The following is a 27,542-nucleotide window of genomic DNA, read 5'->3' as shown; positions in this document are numbered from 1 at the left end:
ACAGTGCAAGAGGGTTCCCTTTTCTCCACACCCTCTCCAGCATTTATTGTTTGTAGATTTTTTGATGATGGCCATTCTGACTGGTGTGAGGTGATAATTCATTGTAGTTTTGATTTGCATTTCTATAATGATTAATGTTGAGCATTCTTTCATGTGTTTGTTGGCAATCTGTATATCTTCTTTGGAGAAATGTCTATTTAGGTCTTCTGCCCATTTTTGGATTGGGTTGTTTGTTTTTTTGTTATTGAGCTGCAGGAGCTGCTTGTAAATTTTGGAGATTAATCCTTTGTCAGCTGCTTCATTTGCAAATACTTTCTCCCATTCTGAGGGTTGTCTTCTCGTCTTGTTTATGGTTTCCTTTGCTGTGCAAAAGCTTTTAAGTTTCATTAGGTCCCATTTATTTTTGTTTTTATTTCCATTTCTCTAGGAGGTGGGTCAAAAAGGATCTTGCTGTGATTTATGTCATAGAGTGTTCTGCCTATGTTTTCCTCTAAGAGTTTGATAGTGTCTGGCCTTACATTTAGGTCTTTAATCCATTTCGAGCTTATTTTTGTGTATGGTGTTAGGAAGTGTTCTAATTTCATTCTTCTACATGGAGCAGTCCAGTTTTCCCAGCACCACTTATTGAAGAGGCTGTCTTTTCTCCACCGTATGTTCTTGCCTCCTTTATCAAAAATAAGGTGACCATATGTGCGTGGGTTTACCTCTGGGCTTCCTATCCTGTTCCATTGATCTGTATGTCTCTTTTTGTGCCAGTATCATACTGTCTTGATTACTGTAGCTTTGTCATATAGTCTGAAGTCAGGAAGCCTGTTTCCTCCAGCTCCATTTTTCTTTCTCAAGATTGCTTTGGCTATTTGGGGTCTTTGTGTTTCCATACAAATTGTGAAATTTTTTGTTCTAGTTCTGTGAAAAATGCCATTGGTGGTTTGATTGGGATTGCACTGAATCTGTAGATTGCTTTGGGTATAATAGTCATTTTCACAATGTTGATTCTTCCAAGAACATAGTATCTCTCCATCTGTTTGTATCATCTTCAATTTCTTTCATCAGTGTCTTACAGTTTTCTGCATACAGGTCTTTTGTCTCCTTAGGTAGGTTTATTCCTAGGTATTTTATTCTTTTTGTTGCAATGGTAAACGGGAGTGTTTCCTTAATTTCTCTTTCAGATTTTTCATCATTAGTGTATAGGAATGCAAGAGATTTCTGTGCATTAATTTTGTATCCTGCTACTTTACCAAATTCATTGATTAGCTCTAGTAGTTTTCTGGTAGCATCTTTAGGATTCTCTATGTATAGTATCATGTCATCTGCAAACAGTGACAGTTTTTCTTCTTCTTTTCTGATCTGGATTCCTTTTATTTCTTTTTCTTCTCTGATTGCTGTGGCTAAAGCTTCCAAAACTATGTTGAATATTAGTGGTGAGAGTGGGCAACCTTGTCTTGTTCCTGATCTTAGTGGAAATGGTTTCAGTTTTTCACCATTGAGAACGATGTTGGCTGTGGGTTTGTCATATATGGCCTTTATTATGTTGAGGTAGGTTCCCTCTATGCCTACTTTCTAGAGAGTTTTTATCATAAATTGGTGTTGAATTTTGTCGAAAGCTTTTTCTGCATCTACTGAGATTATCATATAGTTTTTATCCTTCAATTTGTTAATATGGTGTATCACACTGATTGATCTGCGTATATTGAAGAATCCTTGCATGGAAGGCGGATTCTTAACCACTGGACCACCAGAGAAGTCCCTCCTATTTCTTTTTGTGTGTTACTTTGTGGCAATAAAACAATGTCATCCAAAAAGAAATGGCAAAATACCAAAAAAGAATGATGTCATGGCCTCATGTTAAATCCTCTCATTTTAAAAAATTAACCTTTGAGGTTTCAATTTTCTAAACCAGGGGCTGGCATACTTTTTCTGTAAAGGGCCAGATAGCAAATATTATAGGGTTTATGGGGCCAAAGGTCTCTGTTGCAACTACCCAACTCTGCCAATATAGCAGTAATATGTAAATGAATAAGTAAGGCAGTGTTCAAAAAATTGTTATTTATAACAAGGACCTGGCCCTCTGATGATAGTTTGTTCTGGTTCCAGACAGTTTTATATATTTTTTTGACCTTGAGCTAATTCTCCAAATTCCTTGAAAACCACAGAGACCATTATCATTATAACCCTCACAACAAAACTTTGAATCCTATCTTTTATCAGTTTAGTACATTTAATATTTTCTCTCCTAGTCCTTCTATTATCTGATATTATCTTTTCAGCTTAAATACCTTTTGGACAACAGTATAAAGTATAAAGAAGTGTTTATAAAAAAAACTTATTCTTACAGTATAAATATGTGTCACTTGCCTGAATACCAAAGGGCTGATCTCTGATGTTCATGTCATCTTTGGCATATCTATTAAGGAGAGAAAATGTACAAACGCAATATTAAGAATAATTTAATAAGTAAACTAAAAATAGTTTTATAGTTCTGAGTAAATTATGAAATGTACAACTTCAATAAATAAATAGAACCATAAAATCTATTTAGTATTTCCAAACACCACTTCATTATTAAGTATCCAGTCTGATGATCTGTGATTTAAAAAAATGAAAAAAATTAAAATAGAACTAAAGACTATAATCAAGCAAATGAGTTGCATAAGACAAATCATTAAAAATAACTTTTCACATTAGTTGCTTTCTCTAATGAATAAAAAGGCAACATAAGATGGGATATTAGATAAATTTAATGATACACATTTTATCTTAGAAGAAAACCAGCTCTTACTTTTCTCGTGGGGCCCCTTTTTGCCATTCAAATTTGTATTCGGTCTCTCCTTCTGTTTCTTCTTTCTAAAAACATTCATTAAAGTCTTTCAATTTTTCCATAAAATTACAATCTATTGCAAATAAATCCAAACATAGAAAATAGTACTTTACCTCTTTGTTTTCTTGATTGCATATCAAAAACATGGGAGGAAAAAAAGGTAGGTTAAAAACTTCAACATAAAACTCTTCTATCATATACGACACTATGATATCATGGTATTTAATTGTAACTTGTAAGAATGTATTAGTTTGACTTTTTTTCTTAAGATAAAATTCAAATCACTGAAGGATAAAAAACAGTGAATAAGAGATAGTATTTAATAAGCACATTTATTTCTAGTCTTTAAATTTTTATATTTTCCATTGACAGTGAATATTATGCTTTGTATTTACAAGTATACTCAGTAAGAAGGACTAAATACACAAATTATAAAAGAATAAATGTACTTCTGGTGATGTTGAGATTATTTTCCTCCCCAAAGGACAAGTCATGAAATTATTACTAGATTAGACAAATATTTTTAGTATTTATTCTACGGTATTGATTGTAGTATTTTAAAAGATTATTTTACAGAAATAATAGCAATTTTAAAAGATGAAGAGCAACTTCTAAAAAATGTCTGTCATAACAGTTCTCAATCTTTAGTTGCAAACACATCAAAGACTTAAAAAAAGGAAATGACCGAGTACCTTTTTTAGCCCCTGGTGGAGCCTCATACATGAAATTCAGGCCATTCTTTACACGTTCATCTCCCATAAGCAATCTAAATAAAACAAGACATAAAGTTAGCAATTTTTTGTAGGAGGAAAAAATTACAGAAAAACTGTCCCTCCATACCCCTAAATCCTAAGGGAATTAGGATAAAATATATTTATTAGAGATAAAGTTCCAGAAGTTTACTCCACTGATTAGGTGACATCTGAAATATCTGATTGGAAATTCCAACAGTACTGCCTCTTTAGTAACTAGTTGTAAATTCTGAGACTTTCTCATTACCTGAGAGATCCCGGCCCTCCCAACTGAAATGAGGGAAAAAATGCCATGCTTCCCCTCACATGCTTTTCTTAAACTTTGAAATGCTGTGGAAATAGGGACAACTTTGAAATCCTATACGCCAACACAAATTTGGAATTAAGTTAAATAGTGCCAACATTTTTTCTTAATTGTGAGGAATCAAACAGTTCTAGAAAAATGAGTCTCTCTGGAATTTCTTTAGGAAGGCAAATCCAATTAATTCTTAAAAGAGTCAAAGGCAATAAAAGAATCAAATTCTTTAGCGACGCCAATGAAGAGAGAATAGTTTAAAGATAATCTACAACAGGTTAATTACTATGATGGACTGCTGCATCTTAAAAATCATTTTCTTTCTTTTTTTTTAAAATAAATTTATTTATTTTGTTTATTTATTTATTTTGGCTGCACTGGGTCTTCGCTGCTGCGTGCGGGCTTTCTCCAGTTGCAGTGAGCGGGGGCTACTCTTCGTGGTGGTGTGCGGGCTTCTCGTTGCTGTGGCTTCTCTTGTTGTGGAGCATGGGCTCTAGGCATGCAGGCTTCAGCAGTTGTGGCTCGCGGGCTCTAGAGTGCTGGCTCAGTAGTTGTGGCGCATGGGCTTAGTTGCTCTGCGGTATGTGGGACCTTCCCAGACCAGGGCTCGAAACCATGTCCCCTGCGTTGGCAGGCGGATTCTTAACCACTGCACCACCAGGGAAGCCCCTCATTTTGTTTTTATCATTTCTGTTTTAACACGAAAAGTTCCCTGTTTGGGTTCTGTTTAGAGAGATATGCTGTGCTTTTTAGAAAAGAAGCTCTGCTACTAATTGAATGAATGGTCAAGTTAAAGTTTTAATTCATAAGATCCAAGTAAAGTACTGATTATAAAGAAAAAGGCTAAAGAGTGAACAGAATTTTCTCTTATTTGGAAAAGGCTATCACAAAGGATAGCCTACATGATTATAGTTCGTCACTTTTTATTTCCACTGGTGTTTACAAAGAATTGTAAAAGAAGAAGAGGGCAAAAGGATGACAGGATCTACCTCTATACAGTGCGATATTATTCAGCAATAAAAGGGAATGAACTACTGACACATGCTACAACATGGATGAACTTCAAAAACACTGAAAAAAATGTTTTTTAAAATACATTTAAAAATTTTTAATTTTTAAATTTTAAATAATTATATTAAATGAAAGAAGCCAATCACAAAAGACCACATATTATATGATCCCATTTATATGACATTTCCAGAATAGGTGAATCTATAGAGACAAATAAATTAGTGGTTGCTTAGAGCTGAGAGGTATTAGGGGGCACAGGGTGTGGGAATGGGGAGTGACTGCTAATGGGTACAAGATTTCTTTTTCAGATGATGAAAATGTTCTGAAATGAGTTATGGTGATGGCTCCAAACTCTATAAATACACTTAAAACCAACATATACTTTAAAGTGTATAAATTATATCATATTAAATTAACACCATTTAAAAAATTAAAATGGACCACATGAAAAGCTCAACATCACTAGTTATTAGGGAAATGTAAATTAAAACCATGAGATACCATGTTGTACTCATTAGGATGCCTATCATCAAAAAAAAAAAAAAAAGGAAAATAACAAATGTTGGCAAGGATGTGGAAAAACTGCATTGCTGGTGGGAATGTAAAATGGTACAGCCCCTATGGAAAACTGTTGGGTGGTTCTTCAACAGCCAAACACAGAATTACCAGATGATCCAGCAATTCTACTCCTAGGTAATACCCAAAGGAACTGAAAATAGGGAGCTGAACAATATGTGTATGCCAATGTTTATAGCAGCATTATTCAAAACAACCAAATGGTAGAAGCAATTCAAGTGTCCACTGATGGATGAATGGGTAGACCAACTGTGGTATACACATACAATGGAATGTTATTTGGCCATAAAAAGGAATAAGCTGTGATACATGCTACAATATGGATGAAACTTGAACATGTTATACTAAGTGAAGTACACCAGACACAAAAGGACAAATGTTGTGTAATGCCACTTATATAGTATATCTAGAATAGGCAAATTCATAGAGACAGAAAGAAGAATAGTGTTTACCAGGGGCTGGAGGGAGGGGGAATGGAGTTATTGTTTAACGGGTATAGCGTTTCTATTTGGGGTAATGAAAAAAATTTTGGAAATAGACAGTGGTAATGGTACCAACACTGTGAATGTAATTAACGCCACTGAACTGCACACTTAAAAATGGCAAATTTTGTTTTATATATTCCCACCCCCGAAAAAGCATTTCATTTATATTGAAATGAAAATAACAAAATCAAAACTGGAATATCAATTTCATTTTGTGCAAAACTCAACAGGTATACAAAATAAAAGGAAAAGCTATGATATTGGCATTTCTGTTTTAACTTCAACTAAAATCCTGTACAGATTCTTTTTTTTTTTTTTTTTTTTTGCTGTTGACTCTAAGCAGAGTGAAATGTACAGATTTTTGGACATCCTTTTATTTATCCAGTCAGAATAATAAATGTGATTGTCATCTTTAAAAAAAAGTATGTAGGGATCAATATCCACAAACATTAAGAAACATCTAGGACAGTTAAAAACTTAAAAGGAAAAAAAATAGAGTACTAAGGAACAGAATTGGCTATCAAGGACAATACTTCTGAATGAGGAAAAAAGAAAACTGTAGCAAATCACTCCACATACTCATAAATTTGCTTTTATATACTCATAAATTCAAACAAACAAACCTAAAAGCAATGAAAACACCTAGTGTCCAGATCCTGGTTTGTAAATATCTTTCTCCAATAAAAGGAACCAGGTTGATTCCAATGCTGGAGCAGGGAAAAATAAAAGACAAATTTTTGACGATCTTGTAGTGCCAGGAAGAATTTTTTTTTTTTTTTTTTTTAAAAAAAGGATGGGGCATGTTAAATGGACATAGGAGTCAAGCTGACAGAGCAGGCAAAGGCCAAAACTAGAACAATTTGAGCAAAAATATAAATAAGAGTATTAGATTATAACTGATTAAATAAATATCTGAGTCCATGCTGATAGGAATAAATGATTAAATAAATAAGTGAGTGAAAGAGAAAAATCCTCTTTCCAGAAAAATTCAAATTAAACAATGTAGAGGGACTGAAACAGAAAATCACTATTAGAATACCACAGTAATAACTGATGCAGGCAAGATCTATCAATGAATACTGACATCAGTGGGCAAAGTTCAGGATATGTGAATAGCTTCAAATATTTCCACCTCCACTATCTCTTCATTGGTGTAACTCAACTATATTGGCTGTTTTCTGAACATCCTCTCCATCTTCCCACCGTGATCATCTTTAATAAGCTTTTACTATATGTAAATCACAGTCTCTAAACGGTAGTGCTATTGACATTTTGGACTTGATCATTCTTTGAGTGCACTGTAGGCTGTTTTACAGCATCCCTAGAATCTACCCACTAGGTGCTCTTATCACCCAACCCCTGAGTTGTGACAATCAAAAAATGTGTCCAGGGACTTCCCTGGAGGTCCAGTAATTAAGAATCCGTCTTCCAAAGCAGGGGACACAGGTTCTATCCCTGGTCGGGGAACTAAGATCCCACATGCCACAGGGCAACTAAGCCTGTGTGCTCTAAAACCCACGCGCCACAACTAGAGAGCCAGCACGCTGCAACTACCAAGCCTGCATGCTCTAGAGCCCACACGCCAGAACGAAAGATCCCACATGCTACAATGAAGATCCCACATGCCGCAACTAAGACCAGACGCGGCCAAAATAAATAAATAAATATATTTTTTTAATTAAAAAAAAAATGTGGACTTCCCTGGTAGCGTAGTGGTTAAGAATCTGCCTGCCAATGCAGGGGACACAGGTTCGAGCCCTGGTCCGGGAAGATCCCACATGCCGCGGAGCAACTAAGCCCGTGCGCCACAACTACTGAGCCTGCACTCTAAAGCCCGTGAGCCACAACTACTGAAGCCCATGCACCACAACTACTGGAGCCCACCCGCCTAGAGCCCGTGCTCCACAACAACAGAAGCCACCGCAATGAGAAGCCCATGCACTGCAACAAAGAGTAGCCCCCGCTCACCGCAACTAGAGAAAGCCCGTGTGCAGCAACAAAAACCCAACACAGCCAAAAATAAATTAAAAAAAAAAAAATGTGTCTAAACATTGCCACATGTCTCCTGGGGGCAATAATGGCCCTCAGTTGAGAACCAAAGATCTAAATCCTTACCATTCTTCACAGTTCAGCTTAAATGTCACCTCTTTTATGAAGTCTTACCTTGTTATCCCAAATGGAATTATTTTCTTATGCTAGCATGTCACAGTTTTTATAAAGTGTGTTTTCAATCAGTTATTACTTTCAGCCTTGAACTATATGTATGTACATATCCCTTATTAGATTTTCTTGGGGGTAGAAACTATGCATCACAATTTTATAGGCCACTACAACACCATTTGTTGTCTTACATGAAGTAGGCACTCAATAAAAGTTAATCAGATTAAATAAATGAGTGAGAAAAGTACTTAATTAAACTAAACATTTTATTTCTTTAATTTTGCTCTCATATACTATATTTTAAAGAGAGTATTTAGTAATAGTTTAGTATTACTTCACTTAAGTTCCATGTTTTGATGAAATATACGACTGAGTGGAAGAGAAAATATGACTTATCTAACTAAAGCACCACTATTCATTTGCTTGATTAACCAAGAGAAATCAGCTTCAGAGTTAGACCTGCAAATACAAACATAAATGACAATAGCTAAAGGGCAGGTACTGTACCGTAGTAAACCAATGAAGAACTGTAGCTCTGATCCTGCCATTAACAGAACAATGACACGCAGGTCAAGTAGAGACACTTCAATTTACTTCTTGAAGCTGTCCTGTGCACCTTTTCATTTCAGTGTATGTTGAAGAAATATCTTTGTAAGAGGCCTCAGTAGTTCAAGTATAGACATTTATTTTTCTTCTAAGTTTTGTATAAGTTGGGACTTCCCTATAAACTGTATGTGGAGTCACATCAATCAATATTTTATGTGAATTATGGGTAAGGTTGGAAAAAGTGCCCATCTATCAATATAAGAGTAAAGACAGTTCACAGGGAATACAATCCTATCATTGGGGCATTCAATTCAATAAAGCTAATTTAATATATGATTCAGTAAAGGATATTCTCATGCAATTGACTATTCTAAAAACACCAGCATAGTGGAATTTCTTACCTATTATCATATGATTCTTGTTCTTTAAGATATTGTTGCATTAATTCTTCTTGTTTCTTCTTATCATATGATATTTTCTGTTCTGCCATCCATACCTAAATTAGTAAAGTACAAAACTTAAGTAGGAAGTTTGCTCTCTTTATAATAAAATATAAAATGCTATTGTATATAGTTTACAACATCATCTATTTTGGTCATAATGTCATTATCACAAAACAACAGTTGAAAATCTGATTTGTGCTTTTATACAAGTCCTTAAATATAATCATTCAAAACACCTAAACTTTCAGGCAAAAATGTCAAACTTGAGAACCACGCTGAGCACTTGGGGTACAACTGCTTCTTGCATTAAGTCCCTCTGTTGTTTCAGAGATGAGAACGACCATCTCTCTACATGGAATATGTCTAGTCCAAAAAACATACAGGGCACAACCAGTAAGGTTAAACGGTGCCCATGGATGCCAGTGGGTGTCAATGACACCCCAAGAGAGGAGAAATGGAAGACAAATAGGAGAAAAAAAGGAAAGGAGATGAAAGGTAGTTGTAGAAAAAAGGGAAGAGACAAGAGAGGAATCAAAGAGATGCATCTGACGTCCTGCAGTTGCTCAAGAGCACCACCACCATAGGCTGAATGCGTCCCTATGTGAAATTCTCAGAATCGTAAAAGTGGTGAAGGTAAAAAGCCCACACAACTTAGGCAAGGATATTTAATCATGTTACTTCCAGGTTTAAAAGGTATCAGTGACTTCCCACCTCCTATAAAGTAAAGGACAAAATGTTTGATAACCATTCAACATAAACAGCAAGGCAAAACTTTCTCTCCCAACAAGCTAAGTTTTAAGAAGGTAAATTCAAGGAAAAATACTTACACTGATGAAATTATAATTATTAAATGTAGGTGGGGGCAGATAAGTGTGGGGAGAACGATGGGGGACAAGACTGCCATTATTCAATTTTAGATGCAAAACAGTAGTTATCAGTATTTAATAGTGCTCAGATAGGAAGCTTCTATGGGCACCATAATCTGAGATTAATATGGAGATAAAAGCAAAAATAGAAATGAAAAGAGAACCCTTCAGGGACAGATATACCAGAAATTTCTTTTGGTATAAGTTTCTGAAAGTTTCTTCCACTGCCTTCATAACATAATATACATGCCATAACCAATATAACGTTATAGTAGAAGAAAAGTCTACACTTGGGATGGGCAGTAAAAGGCACATGTTTGGAATTTTCACTGTAGCTCAAAATGCAAACAGTTGCAATAGAAAAATGCAAGGTGTCATTGCCTGGTCAAATAATATATTAATAATAACATTCTAATGATTAACATATTACTTCTAACAATAACTACCATTTATTTAAAGCTTTAGATTTTACAAAGTTATTTTACTAGTCTCAATTGCTCAAGAGCTTAAATACATGAATATTTATGATGAACTAGAATAAAAAGTAGTAAAACATATTCTTGCCTACAAAATGCTCAGATTCTGCTAATAGAAAATCATACTAACTTTTCCGTATGTTTAAGATATTTCATAATAAAAAAGACAGGAATTGTGTAAATAAACATTAACAATATTTGGGCCTGGGCTGAGGGCGGGGGAGGGGGGGGCACATGGTGACTGTGTTTTTCATAACTTATGTTTTTATATGGTTGCATTTACGCCAATAAATCCTCAGCTGGGAAAAAAAATAGTAACAATAAAAATTGATATTTGGAACAGAATATGTTCAACATGAAGAAAGAGAACAAGACAGTGTTCTAGGGGGCAAGGAAGAAGGCTGGTATAATGGAATGCTTTATAGCCAAGTTTTGGTTTTTAGAAGTTCTTTATTTTTTAAATGAAGTAACTATATTCACAGGTAGCCAATATTATTCCTGTTTTGTATATCCTTCCAAAGATGTTCACATGGACATACACATAATATACATAATATAATATACACACATGCATTTTTTGGTCACTCTTTTCATAAGTGGTAACATATACAGCATATATATACAATATGCTGTACACAGAGAATATGTATAAAATAAAATTCTATACCATGAAGATCATTCCCAGATCAGTAAACAAAACACTTTCTTGTTTTCTGGAGGATGGGGTGCTGAAGAATATCATTCTTTTGTGGGGCTACACCACCATTCATTTAACCAATCTCCTGCTGTACTGATGGGCATTAAGAAATTTCCAATCTTTTACTATTACAAACTCAGCTGCAATAAATAACCCTGTTACACAAATAGCTTCATACATGTTAAACAGGATTTTGAAGCGTATCAAAATTTTGCCAAGGGAAAAACAGGGTAAGATATTACCAGCAGAGGGAACAACTCAGACAAAGATCCAAAAGTGTAAAACAGGAATTGAGTAGCTTGATTTTACCGGAGTATAAAATCTATGGTGGGAGAATAGCAGTAAGGCATGAAGAAGGAAAAATAAACTGGAGCCTGGTTACCTGGACTTAATCCTGTAGTATTTTAATAAGGAGCTAGAAGAAATCAGAGTTGCGCTTTAAAATGACTACTCTATGGAAACACCCAAATATTCATCAAATGATGGATAAATAAAATGTGCTATATCCATATAATGGAATTATTCAGCAATAAAAAGGAATGTAATACTGATACATTCTACAACATGAACTCTGAAACATTATACTAAGTGAAAGAAGGCAGTCACAAAAAAATCACATATTGCATGATTCCATTTATATGAAATGTCCAGAATAGGCAAATCCACAGAAACAAAAAGCAGATTAGTGGTTGACTAGGGCTGGGGAGGGGGAAGGATTAAGGACAAATGGGGAGTGACTGTTAATAGATATGGGTTTAAGCGGGGTAGGGGGGGGTGATGAAAACCTTTTAGAACTTTTGTGGTGATGATAAAATTCATAAATATACTAAAAACTACTGAATTGAACACTTTAAATGGGTGATTGTACGGTATGTGAATTATACCTCAATAAAACTGTTAAATAAAAAAAAAATTATTCTGATGGCTAGATGGGTAGAGAATGGATTTGAGAGGGGTCAAGACTGGCAGCAGAAAAACCAGCTAGGAAATATAACTGTCTAGGTGAAAGATGATGAGGGTCTAAGCTAAGATACAGGCAGTAGTGACAAGGAGGAGAGATGGATTCAACAGATACCTGAGACGTAAGACCAATAGAAATTATTAGCTGACAAGATAAAGGAGTGATGGGAAAGGACGAATCCTGAGTCTCTGGCCTGGGTGACTGGATGAAGGGTTGTGTTACTACCTGTATTTCCTACTGATATGAGAACAGGAAGTATAAAAAGAAGAGCAGATTTAGGATAAAAGGTAAATTCCATTTCAAATATGTTGAGTTTGAGATGCCTGTACGATATCAAGATGAAACTGTCTAGTATATAGTTGTCTTCAGGTGCCTCCAGCTAAGGGGAAAGATCTCGCACTGTAGATTTGAGAGTCAGGAGTAAATAAGGGGTGGTTAAAACTATAAACTTGGCTGTGATTGTTTGGGAAAGCATACAGAGTAAGCAAGACATGGGCCAGGGATGACACTCTTGTTACCACCTGTATTTTAGGAGCAGACTAAGGATAAGGGTGTGTGTAGAGGCAATTAACATTTTATTGAGCACTCCCTTTATGTGTTGGGCAGAGTGCTAGGTGGTGGTACTTGTTTCAAAGTCTTTATCTACACCATCTTATTTAGTCCTCATAACAATTTCACAAGTCAAGGCAACTGATATTAATCATTCTTAACTTATACATTAGGACACTGAGGATCAGGGACATTAAATATTTTGTGTAAGGTCTCAGGGCTAAAAGTGACTGTGCTGGAAAAACAGAATCTAGGTCTGGTTTCAATGCTCATACTCCTCCTACCTCACCATTCTGCTTTCCACTACTATAATATTCAACACAGTCTTTCTGTACTGGACGTAGTAGACCTGTAAGTGGTTATTTAAAAAGCCAAAGTTCAATGAGGTCACCAGACAGACGGTACATGATCAAGTGGGATAAAAAGAGTAAGCAAGGTGTGACTTTATTTCCCTTTTAAGATCTATCTTAAATAGACAGGGAGTCTTCTTTGTACAGGACAGCGGAGCTCAGAAGCCGTGATCTCTGGGATTCGAAAAGACAACATCAGAATCTGCTGCGGGAAGTTATGAGGAAGCCGGTTATCGGTCTTCATATCTTAAAGATTTACATTCTAGCTGACAAAACCGAAAGAGCACACAGAGCCGCCCGTCTCCTGGCTGATGTACAATAGAATAAACGTCGAGGGCCAGCCGGGAAGGGACGAGAACGCCAGGGCTTTAGGCATGGAGAAGAGGCGACTGTCCCAGGGATCCCAGAGACACCACCACTCTCACCTCCAGGAACCCCTGGGAACCCAGGCGCCAAGGGCCTGCTCCCCGTACTCACTTTTTTGATGTTGGATTTGGAGGCAGGATGAAAGTCCTTCTTGCACATGAAATTGGCGAAGGATTTTCCCATTTTGGAGCCTGAGCTGGGGAAGGCAGCCGCTAGATCTGAGAGCAACGTAAACAAACTCTGCCGCCTAACCGGAACTACGCCTGCCGTGGCAGAGGGAACTTCCGGGGTCAAAAGGGACAGCTTCCGGCAATTAGCGCCTCTGCCGCTCCCTCTTCGCCCCTTCGTCCTTTCACTTTGGGCCCCTCGGAGGCCAGGTGAGGGGCGTGCACGGGGGTGGGGCGAGCATAGTAGTTGTTGGAAGCGGAAAGTCGGGAACTGCGGCGCGGCGGGGCCGAGGGGGTCCTGGGAGGGGCTGCTGGGAGGGGCTCCTGGGAGGGGTCCGGGTCGCGGCGCGGGCTGCAGTTCGAGTGCAGCCACTTCGGGTGCAGCCAGTTTGGGTGCGGAGTGCGGGCTTGGTGGCGGCTTATCTGCAAGGAGGTGTTTGAAGTCCGAACCCTTTACTCTGTGAACTCCATTTCGAGTTACGTAAACTTTTCTAAACCAACTTTTTCCATCTGTGTTGCTAAAGTAGTAATTCTTGCCCTAACTGTAGCACGTTTGTGAGGATCGAACGATGTGATGTGTCTGAAACCGCTTGGTGAACTAAAGCATATAGTAGAATGTCATAAGTAGAATGTCAACTCCAAAGGAACGAGGACTCTATTTTGTTACCAGTACGGTGCCTGGTGCAGAAAGATATTCATGAACATTTGTTAAATGACGAATACATTTTAGGAGTTAGTAAAGGCTCTCAAGGCTTCCCCTCCTAAATGGTCTAGGTGTCTTCTTAACTAGGTGGCATGTTTCCTTAGCTTTCCTCATTACCGCAGTTAGCTCAGATCACCCATTGAAGCTTGATGGCTCTTGAAACTTCACGGTTTTGAGTGGACGTGGCTGCTACTGCTGAGGGGATCCACCAACCAAATCCTCTCGCGGGAGGGGGTGAGCGTGACGTCAAGAATAAGCCTTTTGTAAGAAATTGACTCTTCTGACGAATAATAACAGTAACAGCTCTAAGTGTCTGATATGTTCTAACAACTGAAAAACGCTTTACACACTGTCTTATTAAATTCTCATAACAGCCCCCGAGATATTTACCGATGAGGCAGGAGACTTAGAGATTAAATAGCCTGCCAAAGTTAGGTAGTGGTGGAATTAGCTTTGGAACACAAATAGAAGGCGATCTAGGATATAAAGGTTGAAATTCACACGGAAAAGAACAGAAGCAATGGTGACCGCTCTGTTTCCATCATTGAGGAAAAAAGAAAAACCCTTAGGTGTTTCAGGCTGAAGTTGTTTCTTTCTTACTTGACTCATTTTGTTTTCTTTTGAATGAATCATTTATTACATTTAAATCTGAAACTCTAAGACAATGTGCCATTCTGGAAGCAAACAAATTCTACTAAATTGAGGATTTAAGATTTTCCAAATTACAAATGAAGACATGATCTTGATATTAAATTATGCAATCAGGATTCACAAGTTGAATGTGAACGTCTTCCTGGAAATAACAACAATTTGGAATTTTATTGACATGTTTTTGTATTTGTCCAATTCAGTGAGTCTGTTTCAAAATTTCAGTCTTATTAGTACTGTAACCAGTTCAAAAGAGACCCCTTCTTCCTGCCTTTGAGGAAACACTGGGTATATAATACTGTGACTTTTCCATAAGTTCCAGTGATGAGAATACAAAGATTAATAAGACATACTCTCAGCTCTCAAGGATCTCACTGTCCACTAAGAAGACATATATACACAAATATGGTCTTCATAACAGTAGAGCTAGGTACAGGTGTTCCCAAATATGGAAATAGTGAAAGGAGATTCAAGGAAGACTTCAGGAGAGAAAGAGCTTAGAGAGTAAATTTGACCTATAATCTAGAAGAAGGTACTTGTCATTCCTATTTTCTTACTAAATCTTGTAGTACTAGATTGATTCCCAAGTCATTTTCTTACTGATATGAAATTTGAAACTTTAATGAGTATCCTATGTTAGATATGGCAGTAATATCCCCTGGTCATCAAGTAAAACTCTTTGTTTTGTATATACTAAAAATGCTTTTCTTTTTATTTTGAATCTTCCATATGATTTTTAGTTTTAAAAAAAATGGAACCTTGTTCCTGTGACACTTTTGTGGCACTACCTCCAGCAACAGTTAATAACAGGATTATTTTTGGAAAAAATTCAGATAGACCCTGTGATGAAGTACAGGAGGTAGTTTATTTTCCTGCTGCAGTTCATGACAACCTGAAGGAACATCTTAAGGTAGGTGAAATGCATGTTTTGTTAGCAATATTTTTCTTTAAAAATATCATAAACAGGTTTTTAAAAATCATTAGCTAGCCATTTGGCAGAGGCTATAGAAGTTAAAAATTTAAGAATTTAAATTTGAAAAATAATTTGAATCAGAACTAGACTTCTGGTCTTTAATTTCAATGATTTGGAGGAATCTGAAATAACAATAATAAGAATTGTTAATTCTTTGATCAGATATTTGAATGCTTACCATATGCAAGCATGTCGAATAGTGCAAAGGGATTTAAAGCCTGCTGTCAAGACTAGTTCTGTCTTCCAGGAGCTTAGAGTCTAGTAGAGGAATAGGATGTGTATGTAACTAACTGCATTGTAAAAAAGGATGGTTTAAATGCTAAATTTAAGTAAGGGCAGCAAGTTGTGACATCAGTGGAGAAGCAAGTAATTCAGACTAGGAATTAAGGAAGGCTTCACCAAGAGTTGGGGTTTCAGCTGGAGTTTGATGGGCAAAAAGGATTCTGATTGGTGTAGAATAGGAAAAGTCATTCCAGACTCTGGAAGTAACAATTTTATCATCAAAAAAGGTTTTTTGATCCAGTGGTAACACTGTCAACACTATGCAATTTATGCAGTCATTTGATAGTATACAGGTCAATTAAAGGATCCTTTAAATTTTTTATTAAAAAAATCCATTTAGCATGGAACTTAAAGTAAAAATTTCATACTATGCTTTTATTCCTAAGTTATATATTTTTTAGATTCCTTTTTATTGATATTCTAATACCAAAATATATTAAATATTAGACATTTTATGTATACAGTTGTTCCTCCACATCCGTGGGGGATTGGTTCCAGGAGCCCCTAGGATATCAAAATCCTTTGATGCTTAAGTCCCTTATATAAAATAGCATATAAATGCGTATAACCTATGCACATCCTCCCGTAAACTTTAAATTTTCTCTAGACTATTTATAGTACAATGTGAGTGGTATGTAAATAGTTGTAAATACAATGTAAATGCTGTCTAAATAGTTGCCAGCAAGTGTCAAATTCAAGTTTTGCTTTTTGGAACTTTCTGGAATGTTTTATTTTTCCTGAATAGTTTCAATCTGTGTTTGGTTGAATCTGTGGACGTGGAACCTGTGTGTGTGGAGGACTGACTTTACTAGGCCAATTTTTTTCTTTTGCTGAGATTATTTATTCATCTTGGGTCCATTTCTTTTTTTAATTATTTTTTATTTATTTGGTTGCACCGGGTCTTAGTTGCGGTAGGCAGGCTCCTTAGTTGCAGCTCATCAGCTCCTTAGTTGAGGCACGTGGGCACCTTAGTTTTGGCGTGCAAACTCTTAGTTGCGGCGTGCGAACTCTTAGTTGCAGCATGCATGTGGGATCTAGTTCCCTGACCAGGGATCGAACCCAGGCCCCCTGCACTGGGAGCATGGAGTCTTATACACTGCGCCACCAGGGAAGTCCCTTGGATCCATTTGTATTTTATCTCTTCATATTTAAGTCTCACCTATCCTCTAACAGTGGTTCTCATTCTTTTCACTGCTGTGGACATATTCGGTGATTCCCACATATGACATGGGCATCTATGTATTTAAGGGCTACCATATGGAACTTACATCACCAATCAAGAAACACTGGACATTGAGTTTGAGATCTGTTTCCTTACACTTCAACTCAGATACATCTTTCTCTACAAAATGTTTCAAGATTCCACAACTAGAAACTATCCCTTTCCTGAGCTTCCATTAGCACCCCATCTTCACTTTTCTTCATAGTCTTTATACTTTATATTTCATTGTATCTTAGGTAATGTAGAAGTCTTAGTTTCTTGACAGCAAGATCCGCATCTGATTCATCTTTGAAACCAATATATCTCTTAGCAGAGTGCTTTATCGTAGGAGATGCTTAGCAAATATCTGAATGAATAAATGCTCTAGGGACAATTCTGAATATGTTTTAAGCGTAATGCCTCTATTATTGAAATTTTCAATTTAGTTATCTCTTTCGTAATCGTCACGTCTTCTGATGGATTTTAAGATTCTAGACTTTGATAACTTTTCTTTTTTGGTTTTATTGTTGTTGCTATGACTTTCTCTACAGTGTACTTACATAGAAATTGATCAAGTTCCTGAAACATATGCTATTGTCCTTAGTCGCCCAGCTTGGTTATGGGGGGCAGAAATGGGAGCCAATGAGCATGGAGTTTGCATTGGGAATGAAGCTGTATGGGGAAGAGAAGAAGTTTGTGATGAAGAGGCACTACTGGGCATGGACCTTGTCAGGTTATTTTTTTGTTATATTTTTGCACTGTAGAACTTGTCTAAATTTAAGATTTGTTGTAACTCTTAACATGTTTTATCTTCCCTTTTTTTTTCATTTTTTGGACTTTGATACTTTATAGTTTGTGTTAAAAATGCTTCAGAATGCAGGCATGCAATTTCAAGACTCTCAAATATCATTAATTGGGAGAAGGGAAGGAGTTGAAAATTATGATTCATTGGAAGTACCTAACTTACTTTATCGACTGTAACTAATTCTCACAGTCACCTTATGGGATATTATTATTATCCTAATTTTACAGATGAGATACCTAAGGTTCAGAGATAAAGTGATTTGCCAATAAACTACCAAGTTGTAATTTGAACGATGATCTTTTTGACTCCAAATCTTTGTTTTCATGAGTCCAAACTGACTTCGCTACTTCACAAGGAATAGTTTAGACTCCAAATCTTTGTTTTCATGATTCCAAACCGACTTCACTACTTCACAAGGAATAGTTTAGAAGTTGGATTTCAGTGTATCTGTTAACTTGAAAGGATTTTTACTTGGAATATAAACACAAAATCTCATGTGCATGAAATTATTTAAGAAACATAATGGAAATTTATTTTAATCTGAGAACTTTAATATTTTTATTTTAGACTTGGTCTTGAAAGAGCTGATACAGCTGAAAAAGCCCTCAATGTCATTGTTGATTTATTAGAAAAATATGGCCAGGGTGGAAATTGTTCAGAGGGCAGGATGGTATTTAGCTATCACAATAGTTTCCTGATAGCTGATAGGAATGAAGCCTGGGTTCTGGAGACTGCAGGGAAGTACTGGGCAGCAGAAAAAGTACAAGGTATGGACAACTTTTCATGATTTAATTTGTTTTACAATTAATAAAAAACCTCTTAGTTGCAGACATTGCATTTAATTGTTTGTCAAGATTTATACTCCAGTGCAATGAAGGCGAAAACTGAAGGGGAAATGAAAAAATTTGAAAGAACATACATTGAAAGAGCACTATAAAGGGCTTTCTTGAAAAAGAGGAAAAGGTGGTTTTATCTCTTTTCAATATATATGATATTAATTTCATATAACCTGTATACATTTTCTGTGCAGTAGCTCTTGGCTGTTTTATAGTACTTTTTCACTTTTTTTAAACCCCTCCCCTTTTTCACTTTTTTATGAAGTGAAACCATTTCTTTACCATTTTTTCCTGTTTTAACTTCGGGCTGAACTCAAAAATTTTATCATGTGTGGTTATGGAGGTGAGGACAGGGTAGTGTTATTGGGGATTGGTGACTGTGGGTTTAGTCGTTAGAAAGAATATATTGATACAATAGTAAAGTATAAAAATTTGATGTCATTGAGTAAATAACACAGTTGATTGTTTTAGAATGCTTTGCTTTTTTTTTTCTTGATTTCTTTGTAACCATATATTCCTCTCATTTTTCAAGTGAGGAAATCCAGAGATATGAAATGATTTACTCAAGGCAGTGAATGAGAGACTTAGTATGTAAATCTTTCCATCCTGACTCTCAGTTCAGTATTCTTTCACTAGAGTACAACCTTGTGCTTAAGCATGATCATGTACTTCTTGTGTAATTACCTCCTGGATCTCATAGTTTTACAGGGGGGATAAGATACACATGTGAAAATATTAAATGGCAAGTGAATGACACACACACATCTATGCTATGAACATTTAGAGAAAGGAAAAGTCATCGTGAGCTGGAGAAATTTGGGAAGTCTTCATGAAGGTAGCCTTGAGCTACCTTTGGAGGATTTGTATGTTATTTTTCAAAACAGGTCATTGACAGTTGTTTTGATGGACATTTTATTTTATATTTTGCATATATGTTTATTAATACACAAAACTGAATTTAGACTCTTTATTATTGTGATAATTGGCCTGATTATACCATTAATTACTTTTTATTTTGTCAAGTGTGCTACATCCAAGAGAAAAACTAATTCTGTTGAAAAAGATAGCCCCACCGAGCCATCCAAAACAAACACCTTCACTGAGTCTGATTAACCAATTGTAGATTAACTTTGCCAACTTGTTTCTCTTCCTATTACTAAATTAGCCCAAGAACTAAGTAGTTTAACTATAGGGAATTATCTACTCGATGGAAAATTCCTCTTCTCTGTCTTTGATTCTATCATGACTTAAGTCTATTTTTGTAGTAAGAATATCCCAAGTATGATTTCATTAGAGTAATTAAATTGATTTCTACTTGGCAGACTATCATTCTAAATCTGTTGTAAAATGTTATTAATTTTCATTTATCATGATCTATTTCATTTATTCTGATCTGTTTAGAACAGACTTTTATTGTTTCTTCTGTTTTGTATTTTAGTTGAAAATTTTGTTATAACTTAGTGCCATGATATTTTTAGAAGCCTTATATTTCTGTTCTAAACTTACTTATGACTATTTTTTAAACAGTAATTCATATAAAAGACTAATATCTAGAATATATAAAGAACTGTCAAAACTCAACAGTAAAAAGACAAATGACACGAAGAGACATTTCACCTATAAGGATATACACATGTCACAAAAGCACATGAAATGATGTTCAACGTCATTAGCCATTAGGGAAATGCAAACTAAAACCACAATGAGATACCACTCTACCTCTATCAGAATGGCTAAAAATTTTTAAATGACACTTCCAAATGCTAGTGAGAATGTGAAGGATGGTACATTGCTAATAAGAATGTACAGTCACTCTGGAAAACAGTTTGGCAGTTAAAAAAAAACCTTAATATGCAACTATTATACAGTGCAGCAATTGCAATCTTATGCATTTATCCCAGAGAAATAAAACTTAAATGCACACAAAAACCTGTACATGAATTTTTAGAGCAGCTTTTCCCATGATACCAAAAACTGGAAACAACCTAGCTGTCCTTTAACTTGTGAATGTTTAAACAAACCATAGAATGTCTATAACATGGAATACTAGTCAGCAATAAAAAGGAATGAATTGTTGATACATACAATAACCTGGAATAATCTTTAGGGAATTAAACTGAGTAAAAAAAGCCTAAAGATTGTATATTGTATGATTCCATTTATATGATTTTCTTGAAATGACAATTATAAAAATGGATAACAGATGGTTGCCTGGGGTTAATGAAGCGGTGGGCGTGGGAGACAATTGGGTGTGGCTATAAAAGGGCAACACGAGTGATCCTTGTGATATTCTGTACCTTGACTGTATAAATACCAGTATTTTGGTTGTGATATTATACAAGATGTTACCATTTGGGGAGACGGTGTAAAGGTGCATAGCTCTCTCTTTAATTTTTACAACTGCATGTGAATCCATAATTACCTCAAAATAAAAAGTTAAATTAAAAAAAATAATTTATCTATTTGAGTATGTAATAAATAGATGCACATGGTACATTTAGAAGCCTATATTTACATTGAAATAATGATTAAGAATCATAATGTACAGAGATAGATATATTAGATTAAATATTACTTTTCTTCTCCCTTCATCTCTTCTTTGAAAATAGAGGGAGTTCGTAATATTTCTAATCAGCTTTCTATAACAACCAAGATTGATCGGGAACACCCAGACATGAGAAGCTATGCTAAGCAGAAAGGTTGGTGGGATGGCAAAAAGGAGTTTGATTTTGCTGCAACATACTCTTATCTTGACACAGCCAAGATGATGATTTCTCCAGGCAGATACTGTGAAGGCTACAAGCTTCTGAATAAACATAAAGGTAATTTTAAATAATATTAGAATGAAAATGGTATTTCGTGTAAATATAATGTGGGTATAATAAAGTCTGTTTTTTGAAAAATTATTCTAAGTAAGATATAGTTTTATTAAAACTGAAAACAGGGAATTCCCTGGTGGTCCAGTGGTTGGGACTCCGTGCTTCCACTGCAGGGGGCACGGGTTCGATTCTTGGTTGGGGAACTAGGATCCCACAGGCCGTGTGGCACAGCCAAAGGAAAAAATAATTGAAAACATTGTGATACTGTAAGCTGTTTTTTGAGATGAGTGAAGTGCTATATAATTGTGAGATGGTAATAATTTTTTCTGAAAGACAAGTTCAGATTTGCAATCCTCAAACCCTTTTTTCAGTTCTTAGTAATATTCTTAAAGCCAAATTTGGATTACTTTTCTTCTCAGAGTTCATTGGAACATGGAGATGGTTTTCTTTGACTATTGCTGCTGCTTCTTTCATTTATCTTTTGATAGTACCCTTATTGGTTATTTTCTAATTTCAAAAGTTATATCTATAACTTGCCAAGAAGACAAACTGAGCAGATATAAGAATTCTCCCTTTCCACTCTTAAACTCTAGAAATGTTGAATAAAATATTTAAACATTAAGGACATATATAGATAGGTTTAAACACAAGAAGAGGAAATCACTAGGTACCAAATATGAAGAGAGAACCCATAGAGTCAGCAAGATTTGAGGTGTCTCTTCTCCATACAGTCCTCCTCTCTGTGTCAAAGAGGGGATTGTGGACCACGTATCATCCTTAGAGGCTAGTTTTAACATCCATGAGAATGTAGGTGCCTAGCTGAAAGACCTATTTGGGGAGCAGGAACTGGACTAGTTACTAAGATTAGTACTCTGCTCCATGCCCAGAGTCCCAGCCTGGAATTGAGCTGTCTGCTGTCCCAGGCTATGGGTCAGTACATTCTCTTGTGAGTGACTGAACTCTGAGCTACATGTATTTTGTAGTCTCAGCTGAGGCTACCTGTGCTGTGTTGAGAAACAAACTGGTTTGGAACCTGCAAACCACAGGTATGCAGAATTCCAGCATACCTGTGTCTCTATGAATATATGACAAATATTCAGATTTTACTCAAATTTCCCATCCAGATGAGAAATCTGCTATAATGAATCTTCATGTAACTGCCATTAAAAACATGGACATTCAGATGAAAGGATGTAGTTTCTACATTTATTATGGATAGTTTCTATTATTATGTCCTCAAGTTCATTGATCTTTTCTTCTGCATTATCTAATATGCTGTTAATCTCACCTAGTAATATTTTCATTTCAGTTATTATATTTTTCATCTCTACATGTTCTATTTGGTTCTTTTTGTATATCTCTCATTTCTCTATTCATTACCTTCATGTTTTTCTTTAAATCCTTGAGCATATTTAGCAGACAGCTGTTTTATAATAGTTGTTTTAACATCCTTGTCTTCTAACTCCATTGTCTCTGTAATTTCTGCATCTGTTTCTGTTGATTTGATTTTCTTCTGGTTTTGGGTCACATATTCCTGCTTATTCATATGTTTAATAATTTTTGATTAGATGATGGACATAGCAGATTTTAATCGTTGAGTTCTGGATTTTGTTTTATTCCTTTAATGAGTATTGGACTTTGTTTTATCAGTTAATTTCATTATTTAGGGAACAGTTTCATCTCTTTTAGGCCTATTTGCTTTTCTAGGGTAGCTCTAGAGTAGCTATTATACCAGGGCTAGTTTAGTCCCACTAAAGGCATGTGATCTTTCTGGGATCTCTGCTGAATGCCTTATGTATTAAATGAGATCTTCTTACTCCAGCTAGTGGGAACTCAAAAGATTCCCAGCCCTGTGTTAGCTTTATGGATTTTTTAAAACCTCATAGTTTCCAATAATTGCTCTTTCCGTATAATTTGTTCTTTGTTTGGTCTTGTGGAGTTTCACCCTATGTGTGTGTGCAAATTGGTATTCAGCCAGAGGCTCAATGAACCCTCTGTACAGGTTGCTAGAAATTTTTTGAGAGGTAGCTCATTCCTCTTTGGTGCTCTGCTTTGCAAATTCTACCACCCTGACCTCCCTGAACTTCCACCTCTGTTTCCTCAACTTAGAGTGATCTTTGGGCTATGTCTGGGTCTCCCTCCCTGCACTGTTGTCTGAAAATTGCCTCCAACAACACTGAGCTCCTGGAGTCAACACAATGGTAGGGCTTACTTTATTTGTTTCCTTTCTCTCAGGGATCATAATCCTACATTACCTGTTTTCCAATATCCAAAAACAGTTTTATATATTTTGTCCAGTTTTCTGTTTGTCTACAGTAGGAGGGTAATTCTAGACCCTACTCTTCCGTCATGGTTGGAAGCAGAAGTTCTCTTTACATTATACTGAGTGTTTTTTGCAGTATAGAAGAAAAATGCAATTCATATCCGGTAAGATATGTTATTATTTTGAACTGCACACAAGCACAATTACTGGACATTCACTGAGAGTTAAATAAATAGATGATTAGTGTTTACACACTTTGCATTATGCAGAAGTTCTTGGTTGATTGTTACATAGGTTTTACAAGTATTTAGTAATATTTGGGGAAATTGATTGAATTTTTAAATATGGGCTAGGAATACATTATTATTTTTTCCATTTAAAATAATGGGTTGTAGGCTCTTGCTATTCAGTGTTTATAACAGTTTAGATTCAGGTAAGGAGGCTGTATCTATTTTATTAACCACCCATATGGAAGCCTTCATTATCCATGGTCTGCCAGGACTCTACCAGAAATTCCCTTTGAAGATGATTTCACAGAAAAAAATTATAAACACATGAGCAAATACAGTACTAAAAGAGAAACAATTCATAGACCCAACAAATACAGGAAATTCACACCCAAGAACAAATTAGCTGATTTAAATTTAGCTAATGATTAAAACTTTCAAAGGTATTTGATAATGTTAAGGAATTATTATTTAAAAATTCAGATGTGGTAATTGTATTTTAGCTATATTTATAAAAAAATTCCTTTTGTATAGATACGTACTGAAGTATTATGGATGAGATGATGTGACTGGGATTTTCTTCAAAATAATTTGATGGAAGGGATTTGATAACTGTTGAAGCAGTAATGAATATTTGAGGATTCATTGTATAATTTTTCTGAACTTTTATATATTTAAAATTTTCTATAATAAAAAGTTAAAAAAATAAAATTAAAATGTTCAAAGATATAAAGGAAGGAATGAAATCCATAAAGCAAGAGTAGGAGATTATGAAAAATAAACAGATAAATTTGAAAATTCTAAAATGTGCAGAAATTCTAAAAATGAAAATTACAGTCACTGAAACAAAACCAAAATTGAACGTTGTAACAAATGTTCAAAGTTAAGCATTTGGAAAATGCAGGTAAACAAAGAGGAACAAAAATTACTCATAATAAGTACTCAGCACTCACTTAACATTTAAATATTTTTAATTGCAAAAGTAAAATGTATCATTGCTAGCAGATATTCTTTGTAGCCATATTTCCCTTTATACATATACAGCTTATTTTTTAAAATAAAAATAGGTCAATACTGAATATATTCTACTTTAATCCACTTTTTAATTGATGGTATATTTGGAATATCATTCAACATCTTTAGTTATCATTCATTTGAAATGTTTTAAAATTTCCCTCGTGATTTCTTTTCTGACTTGTGGATTATTTAGAAGTGTGTTATGAATTTCCAAATATTTGGGGGTTTCCTAGATATCTTATTGTTATTGATTTCTAATTTAATTCCACTGAACTCAGAGAACATACTCTATATGACTTCAGTCATTTAAAATTTACTGAGACTTATTTTATGGCCTGGCATATGATCTATTTTGGTGTACAAAATATGCACCTTGCACTTGTTAGGTATAGAGTTTTATAAATATCAATTAGGTCAAGATGGTTACTGTGATCATCTACATCTTCAATGATTTTTTTTTCTTGTTGTATATATTACTAAGAGAGGAGTGTGAAAATCTCCAATTATGTTTATGGAATTGTCTGTTTCTCCCTTTAATTCTGTCAGTTTTTCTTAATATATATTAAAGCTCTGTTATTAGGTGCATACACATTTATAATTGTTTTGTCTTTCTGGTGAATTGGCCCTTTTCTTCATGAAATATTATTTCTCACTGTTAATACTGTTTGTCTTGAAGTCAACTTTAGCCCAGCTTTCTGTTTACTGTTTATATGACATATACTCACCTATCCATTTGCTTTCAAACTATCTGTATCTTTATATTTAAAGCACATTTCTTTTAAAAAAAAATTTGGTTTAATCTTTTTTTTTAACCATTCTGATAAGTTTTGCCTTTTACTTAGAAACTATAGTTCATTAACATTTAATGTAGGCTGGTTCTGGTTCCAGATAAGATGCTGTAAGTAAACTCTATCTCTTTTTCTGAATATAACCAAAAGCCTGGAAATATTGTATGGAACAGTTATCTGAGGACCTTTAAATGTAAAAAGGAACAGGAAATAGGAGAAAGAAACCAGAACCCAAAGTATGAATTCATCCAGCAGTGAGTTTCATGGTTTTTTTCCTTCCATATCACTTGGCCTGGTTTCAAACAGTATGATTCCTGGAACTATGCACTGGGTGTGGACAGAAAGTGGGCCCAAAATCTCACAACATAATGTTATAATCTAAATGATACAATCCAAAATTACCCAATATATGAAAACCAGGAAAATCTCAACAACTTGGAAGGGAAAGGACAATAGATACCAACCACAAGATGGTCTAGATGTTGGGATTATCAAATGAAGACTTTATTCAGTTATTTTTTTTTGATTGAAGTATAGTTGATTTACAATGTTGTGTTAATTTCTGCTGTACAGCAAAGTGATTCAGTTAAACGTATATATATATCAATATATATATATATTCTTTTTTGTATTCTTTTCCATTATGGGTTATCATAGGATATTGAATATAGTTCTCTGTGCTATATAGTAGGACCTAGTTGTTTATCCATTCTATGTATAATAGCTTACATCTGCTAACCCCAACCTCCTATTCCATCTCTCCCCCAACCTTCTCCCCCTTGACAACCACAAGTCTGTTCTCTATGTCCATGAGTCTGTTTCTGTTTCGTAGATAGGTTCATTTGTGTCATTCAGATGAAGACTTTAAAGCAGCTATTTTAAGTGTGAACACTCCCAATATGAATGGGAAAGTAGAACATCTCAGCAGAGAAATAGAAGCTATAAAAAAGAACTGAATGGAAATTTTATAATTGAAAAACACAGTAACCAAAGTAAAAAATTCCTCTGATGGGCTCAATAGCAGAATGGATATGACAGAGGAAAGTATCAGTGAATTTGAAGATAGATCAGTAGAAATTATCTAATATGAACACAGGGAAAAAAGATTGAAACAAAGAAACAGAACAGAGCCTTAGGGACTGTGGGATAATACCTAAACATCTAGAATCATAGAGTCTTAGAAGGAGAGAAGAGTGTGATGCAGAAAAGTTTGTACATAAATAATGGTTGAAAACTTCTCAAAATGGCAAAAGACTTAAATGTACAGATTCAGGAAAGTTAGCAAACCTCAAACAAGATAAATGAAAAGAAATCCATGCCTAAATGCACAAACTGCTGAAAACCAAAGACAAAAAGCCTTAAAAGCACCTAAAGAAAAATAACACATTATATATAGGTAAAAAATGATTTCTGTGTGTTTTTCATTATAAACCATAGATGCCTAAAGGCAGTGAAACAACAT

General features: G+C 35.2%; 2 protein-coding genes across 11 annotated transcripts in view; one reads left to right on the top strand and one right to left on the bottom strand.

The window, feature by feature from the left end:
- Window positions 1-13,594, bottom strand: part of CIRSR (corepressor of RBPJ and splicing regulator) — a 40,531-nt gene extending 26,937 nt beyond the window's left edge. The window contains exons 1-6 of the mRNA XM_082397772.1: window positions 13,463-13,594; window positions 9,045-9,139; window positions 3,511-3,584; window positions 2,932-2,942; window positions 2,780-2,844; window positions 2,356-2,404 (exon numbers count right to left, since the gene is read on the bottom strand). Of these exons, the coding sequence (XP_082253898.1) occupies window positions 2,356-2,404; window positions 2,780-2,844; window positions 2,932-2,942; window positions 3,511-3,584; window positions 9,045-9,139; window positions 13,463-13,534 (366 nt within the window). The 5' untranslated portion in view covers window positions 13,535-13,594. The remainder of the gene's footprint in view (window positions 1-2,355; window positions 2,405-2,779; window positions 2,845-2,931; window positions 2,943-3,510; window positions 3,585-9,044; window positions 9,140-13,462) is intronic.
- Window positions 13,509-27,542, top strand: part of SCRN3 (secernin 3) — a gene marked incomplete at its 5' end in the record, with an annotated part of 35,214 nt that continues 21,180 nt past the window's right edge. For 4 of the 10 annotated variants that reach the window (XM_082397716.1, XM_082397721.1, XM_082397722.1 and 1 more), the window contains 5 exons: window positions 13,509-13,728; window positions 15,610-15,779; window positions 17,877-18,058; window positions 18,698-18,897; window positions 21,576-21,788. In XM_082397716.1, the coding sequence (XP_082253842.1) occupies window positions 13,509-13,728; window positions 15,610-15,779; window positions 17,877-18,058; window positions 18,698-18,897; window positions 21,576-21,788 (985 nt within the window). Of the gene's footprint in view, window positions 13,729-14,343; window positions 14,485-15,609; window positions 15,780-17,876; window positions 18,059-18,697; window positions 18,898-21,575; window positions 21,789-27,542 lie in introns of those variants that run through there. The other 6 variants (XM_082397718.1, XM_082397725.1, XM_082397717.1 and 3 more) reach the window with 6 other exon arrangements.

The sequence above is a fragment of the Balaenoptera borealis genome (genome assembly GCF_965194805.1).
Source record: "Balaenoptera borealis genome assembly, chromosome: 6".
Taxonomy (NCBI): domain Eukaryota; kingdom Metazoa; phylum Chordata; class Mammalia; order Artiodactyla; family Balaenopteridae; genus Balaenoptera; species Balaenoptera borealis.
The sequence above is the reverse complement of the archived record's forward strand: the minus strand, read 5'-3'. Positions and strand labels throughout refer to the sequence as shown.